Raw genomic sequence first — 6,881 nt, forward strand, 5'->3', positions numbered from 1 at the left:
GCCCCGGCTTCCAAAGGTGCTTCTTAATCCCCTGTCCCCAGACGCCCCCAAGGAGCAGCCTCATTGATACCAGGCTGCCGCTTTCAGTGATTCCAACATGCCCCATCCTATAGCGGTCCCAGGAGTCAGGCAGGGAGGGGTTCGACAGGTAGGATACACCCTAGGATCCAGTCAGAAGCTCAGTCATAGGGCTGTGAAGGGACCCCATGGCTGGGCAGCTCCCTGGCTCCTAGACATTCTCCAGGGTGGACGGGGCACAAAGCGGACTTTGAGAGACCAGACTGGCTTCTCTGCTGAGCTCCCTGAATGGTGAAGGGCCCGGTTACTAAAGAGAAGTTGGGGAGCCATGTCCACCCAGAGGTGTCTTTCTACTCTGGAAAAGTGCACGGTCATCGCAGGGAGGGAGGGGGGTGGTTGACGCATTGGTACTGGGAAACACACAAGGGGTTGCCGCTACGAGTCGCCATCGCTCCAGCGACCACTTGTTGCTTTTTTGCGGTGTGTTGTTTTCTGCCCTGGAATTGACATGAGGAGTTGAGAGAGGGCAGGCTAGGCTTGACAAGCAGGAAGGAGCTGAGAGATTGGACAGAGCCCTGGCGTGGTGCGCACATGTGCACGTGCGTGTGTACCTGCACATTTGTGTGCCTCATTCTTCTGACCGGCCAGTATGCACTGTTAATGTGCTGCCTGCCAATGAGAATCAGCTTGGCATGGAAAGATACCCACCGAGGTTTAGATGGGAATCGGAGACAGGCTGGTGATCTAATGATGATTAATTAATCCAGAGAAGGGAGGAGAGAGGGGAAACTGTGCCAGGCTGGAGATTTGAGGGGAGGATATTTTCCCCAACTATGTGTTTTTGAAAAATTCTACAGAAAACACGAGAGAATAATAAACCCATGTAGCCGTCTACCACCAGGATGTAATTGCTGTTAACATGTTGCTCCATTTACTTTTCCTACCTGGATGTGTGCCCTGTGTGCTCTATCTATCACACATACACATAACGCTTCCCTCTTTTTTTTCACGAACCATTTGGAATGAAGTCACAAATACCAAGGCAGGTCATGTGACCCGCACTCCTCGAGCAAGCATTTCCTCGGAGTATGATCCGGACAGTATGATCGCCTGTTAGAAAAGGAATAACTAGCGTTCCCCAGAACCCACTGGAATTCAGGGAAGAATTTGAGTGTAACAGATAGGTTGTTGTTAGGTGCCTGCAAGACACTTCTGACTCCTCTCCACCCTGTGCTCCCCAGAACCAAACACTGCCCGCACCTGACCACGGTTCTCTTTTTGAGCCCACCGTTGCAGCCACAGTGTCACTCCATCCTGCCACGGATTTTTCTCTTTTCTCACTGCCCTTCCACTCTGCTAAGCATGACGTCCTTCTCCAGGGACTGCTCTCTCCTGACAGCATGTCCAAAGTGTGTGAAGCTGGAGCCCCCCTGCCTCTAAGGAGCACTCTGGCCGTGCTTCGTCCAAGACAGACGTGTTTGTTCTTTTGGGTGTCCGTGGGGCTCTCCATCGATAGCGCTCCCTTGATTGGACCATCAACTTGTTAGGAAGTTCTCCGGGGATGCAAACAATGCACGGGCTCAGCTGCTAACCCCAATCCGGGAGTTCAGGTGTGTCCCAGGTGCCTTGGAGGAAAGGCCTGGCAATCTGTTTCTGGGGGGGAAAAATCAACCAGTGAAAACTCTCTGGAGCCCAGGCCGGTCTGCCGTGACATACATGAGGCCACCGTGAGTCAGAGTGGCCCCGAGGCAGCTGCTTGGTTAGGGTGCCCAGTGCTGTATTGGCATTGCCCTATTGACGCCCTGAACAGTCCTGTGCATTCGCTGCTTTGGCCTTTCCATTGGACGAGCAAGGCAACAGGCTGAGGGAGGGGTGGTAACTTAAGTGACATCATTAAGTGGGAGGGTCTCACTCATTTGACTCTAGAGTACCCCCTCTTAACCATTACCCTGTTAAGAGCCGTCCCCTGAACCTTAGAGACCCAGGAGGCACGGGTGTAGACACGCATGGGAGCAGACAGGCCTGGAGGAGGATGGAGCTCTAAGATCCAGCGTGCACACATGGGAGGTCTCAGCAGGAGCCAGCCACTGGCCTGGCTGCTGTTAGCAGCCGCTCTACTCCGTTTGCTTTTCCTCCCTCCCCCATTCCTTTGAACCACCCATCCTTTGCTTATCTCCTCTTTCCCTTGGAGCGAGTAGGCAAAGCAGAACTTGGTGCGGTGTGTTAGCAACCTGGGTTAAAAAGTTAGCAAGAGGAAGGAAAACTGATGGGTTAGAGCAAATTTCAAGACTACCTGTGACCCAAAGGAGTCCCGGTAGTTTACTGGCTGTGTGTTGGGCTGTTAGCCACAAGGTCAGCAGTTCAAAACCACCAACAGCTTCTTTGGGGAAAAGACGAGGCTTTCTGCTCCCACGAAGTTACAGTCTCAGTAACCCACAGGGCCAGTTCGACCCTATCCTGTAGGGTCACCATGAGTCAGAATCGGCTCGATGACAATGAGACCTGTGGACCGGCTAGAGTGTGGTGGACGACCCGTAGCTCTCTGGCCTGGTGGCAAACTTGGAAACCCTGAGTCTGCACACCGATGGCTCTTGTAGGAAGGGCTTTCCCTGGGAGGGGCACCTCCCCGTGTAGCCCCAGCCTTGGCTGGTTGTCTGTGGCTGCACGGAGAGGAGAGTTAGTTCACCTTTCCCATCCCATCTCTCCTCCAGCTCACAGACGTCCGAAGAGAGTGCCATCGACACAGGGTCCAGCAGCTCCACCTTCATCAAGCGAGAGGACGAGACCATTGAGGACATTGACATGATGGACGACATCGGCATCGACCCCTCAGACCTGGTGGAGGACAGCTTCCTGTAACCGCTGGCTTCCGGGGGCATCTTTCTGGCCAGGTGCCACCTTGGGATCCCGTCAAGAAAAACCACTTTCTTGCAATGCGGAGGTTGAGAGGAGGACTTGGATGATGCATGAGGAGCACTTCCCGGCCAAGGGCCTTGGGGAGCCTTCTGACACTGGCTGGACGGGACAGCTGGAAGCGAATGTCTCCCTCGTGCATCTCAGTAGCCTCGCAGCAGTGCGTGCCATCTGGAGGGAGATGGATGGACAAGGGGAGAGAGAGGCCACAGTAGACAATCTTTGTGTCTCAAGGGCATTGGAGAGATTCCCATGTACACAACTTCCACAGCAACGAGGCTCCAGCATTGTAATTATGTAAATAACTCTTAACCAAGGACATGCTTAGATGTTTATTAACGGTCTTCCCTGGGTTTCTGAAGAGACGGCGCCAGCCCTTCATGTACTTCTCGCTGGAAACTCGGTGTCGCTGCTGTTGAATTCTCCTGTGAAATACACACAAAACCACTTTTTGAACCCAAAAGGTACTGCGACTGTAGCATTTTCCTTTGAAAATTTTTAGTGTTAAAGAGAGAAAGGATCATCATTAACCAGCCTTCTTTAATCGATTTGGGTCCTTTAAAAGCCCAACAACTCATTTTCTTATTGTAATCTAGGTTTGTAATAGTAACGACTGCTATCAGTACTGCTCAATGTGTAACCTGTAACATGTTTCCCCTCCTGAAAAGCACAATTGAAAAAAAAATCCTTACTTACCAAGTAGGTGACAAGTTTGCTGCATTTGGGGTTTGTATATTAAATAACCTGTGTTTCTCTATATGATATGGTAATAGCGTTAGTGGATTAAATGTAGTTGAGCCTGGAGAACAAAGCGCAAGTCGAGTCTTCCTGGAAGTCCATTTTGGGGTACTAATAGGTTCCCTGGTCAACTGGACTCCAAGGTCATTAACCGCAGAGCACAACCAGCACAAGAACACCCCGAGTGCTTTCAGTGAAGGCCAGAGACTTTCCGTCTCTTCCCAATGACAGACAGCACCATCAGCCGAAACCCTGGGTCTGCCGAGCCTTTGATGGCTGCGTGGTGTGAACAGTGATGGAGCCCAGCGTTCACGGCTTCCCTTCTACAAAACCTATGAGAATCAGGAGGGTACTACCGCCATCCGCCTCGTTCCCACAGTTCTTACCTCAAGGAGAAGCAGGCTGGACCTCTGAGGCAGAAAGGCGTTGTGTCGTGACTGGTAGCCTGGGTCACTCGATCCCTGTTTCAGAGCTTCAGGTGTGTTGGGTCTGGAGGGAGCTCACTGCCATCAGGCCGATTCTGACCCACAGTGACCTTTAAGGTCAAAGGCAAGGTTGAGCTGCCCCTGAGGGTTTCCGAGTCTGTAACTCTTTCCAGGAGTAGACAGCCTCATCTCTCTCCTGCAGAGTGGTGCTGGTTTCCCATCGTTGACCTTGCGGTTAGCCCACTGTGCCCTCAGGGCAAGAACCTGCTGTTTCATAAACAAGTTCTGGTCAGCCACCTTTGGGTCGCGGCCCGCTTAGGTTACCGAGGGTTGCCATGTGGGGGAGGTAAGAGAGCAAGCACACCAAACAGCTCGCACCTGGAACTGACCTAGAAGTCAACCACTCAGGGCGCCGAGCCCTTCAGCCCTCAGCTGTGGGTCTGTTGCATTTAATGCCACGTCCCCAGGGAGTGGGGCCCTTAATTTAGTCTGAGGCTGAGAAAGCAGACATCCTGGCCGTGGCCTGGTCTTCCCAAGGTAAAGCTACCAGTTCCTTGAGGGTACTGAGTTTGAGGCTAAAAAAAAAAAAAAAAAAAAAATCCAGGGAAAGCCTGTTTGAAAACGGTGCCATTCAGCGCGTCAAATTTCTGTTGAACCGGGTCGATATTTCGGTAGGGGGGGTGGGGGGTGGAGGAATGCAGATAATTGACTGATTCCCCACCCCCCTTAAAGTGAAATGGAAGGATGAATTGTCAAATCAAGCTAAATTCTTGACCTCCTGGTTGGTGCGGCCTCCCTGGGCTGCTCTGTGGCCCTGCTTCATGGCTGACGCCATGGACATGAACTGTGGGCTGGGAAGGCTGCAGTCACTATGTGTGCTCCTGGCAGGGGAAGCTTTGGAAGCTGTAGAAGCAATGACAAGGTATTTGACTACCTACTGGTGTAATCTTAATGCAAGCCCCGGCTTTCAGATCCACCTTCCCTCCCCACCCCCACCCGTACAGTAAATGTGAAAGCTGAACCCAATGGGCCAGTGAAGGAAAACCAGACCACACTTTGGAGAGCCGATTAGACTTGAAAGATGCCTGTATTTCTGGACCGTCAGTTCAAGCGTTTGGGTTTCCCCTTCCTTCCTGGTGCTGTGCATTTTCCTGTGCCTTGGGGTGCCTTGTCTGACGGCCAGAGGCTGGAGGCAAACTCTCAGACCAGCCGCGTCCAGTCCTGACAAACGCTCCCACCCAACGGATGTGGGGACCCCGTGTTTGTCCAGTGTTTCCAGTGTATCACAGATTTGCCCCTCACTCTCCCCCCGACCTGCCCTGCCTTTTTTTTGGTGGGGTAGAGTGGGAGACCCCCCTGAAAATTCCCCAGAAGGAAATTTGCCAATCCTTCTGTTTTCTGTTTCTAAGATGACAATCAAAGCTAGCCCAAGAAAGAAACACTGCATGGAGAGTTTCTTAGTTTTTAATGCTCCACGATGTCCTCAAAAATGTGGTCTGCCAGCCTGTACAAAATGGTCCTGTTTTTGTGTGCAGAGGGATGTGCGATAACATGATGTTATACATCAATATGTATATATGAATTTCTATAGAGACTTGGAGAATACTGCCAAAACATTTATGACAAGCTGTTTCACTGCCTTTGTTTATATATATTTTTTGACTGTGATATTCCCCACAGGCACATTAACTGTTGCACTTTTGAATGTCCGAAAGTTCTATTTTAGAAATAAGAAAGAGAAAAATACTTAAGTGTTTCCCCAAAACAATGTTGTGGTGAATGTGTGCAAATGACTAATTGGATTGGGAGGGTCCACTGGTACAAGATGTATTACAAAAGCCCCCAAAACCTGTAAATGAAGATCTTTATATTTCAATAAATGGTATATATATATATATGTTAAAGCTATGCCGAGCTCCAGCATATTTGTTTTTCATTGGATTGTGGAAGTCATAGCTAATTTATTAATTTTAGTTTCTTAGTGACAGTCCAGTAAGACTACATCTTATGAGTTAGGGACAGTTTACAGAGTAAGGCATCAGTTTTCCATTCAGCAGTTGGTACACACAGTGCCTTCCACCTCATCCCTGGCCATCCCCTCAGTGCCCCGTCACGCAGCCTACTCTCTCCCAGCATTTCCCCTCCCCCCCCCTCCTTTCCTGGCCCTTGGAACCTTGTCATGGAGCTTTCTCATGGAGTAGACACTGCCCTTTTGAATATGACCTCTACCCCGGGGATGAGTTCAGTCCCAGGGCCAGTAGGTCTGGTCTCGTTGATGATTCTGCGTTTTGATCGGCATTTTTCTCCCATTCCCAACAGGGCTGTACCCATGTGATCCTTTCTAGAGCTGGTAGCTGGGCGGGGGAGGGGGGATATCGTGGTGAAATATGTGTAATAAATGATTTGTTGTTTTAGCCATTTTTACACGTATAACTTAGTGACATTAATTACACTCATCACGATGGTACAGCCATTATTCCTAACCAGGTCCAGGCTTTCCCTCACCCTTAGCACACATGCAGTGCCCCGTTAGCAGCTTCCCCTGATTCTCCCACCGCTCCCCCTTGGGATACTGAAGAAATGAACAGGACATAGACTCTGAGACATGATTTGAGCTATCCATCCACCGACACAGCATTCCACTTATCAGCACACGGCTCGTCCTTGATTCTGTCTCTTCTCGGCTTCTCTTTCTGGAGAGGTGTGGCTCTCCCCACTGTAAGGACTACTCGCCTGCTTTTACTCCACACATGCAAGCAACACAGATGTGTGTGAAGCAAAATGTCT

General features: G+C 50.5%; 1 protein-coding gene across 1 annotated transcript in view; it reads left to right on the plus strand.

Annotated features, from left to right (window-relative positions):
- Positions 1 to 6,002, plus strand: part of PDGFRA (platelet derived growth factor receptor alpha) — a 54,185-nt gene extending 48,183 nt beyond the window's left edge. Inside the window, exon 22 of the mRNA XM_004706328.2 lies at positions 2,730 to 6,002. Coding sequence (XP_004706385.1) covers positions 2,730 to 2,877 — 148 coding nt within the window. The 3' untranslated portion in view covers positions 2,878 to 6,002. The remainder of the gene's footprint in view (positions 1 to 2,729) is intronic.
- Positions 6,003 to 6,881: the final 879 nt, after the last annotated feature.

The sequence above is a fragment of the Echinops telfairi genome, unplaced genomic scaffold, assembly GCF_000313985.2.
Source record: "Echinops telfairi isolate 266 unplaced genomic scaffold, ASM31398v2 ScPeMD7_7468;HRSCAF=8506_0, whole genome shotgun sequence".
NCBI lineage: Eukaryota > Metazoa > Chordata > Mammalia > Afrosoricida > Tenrecidae > Echinops > Echinops telfairi.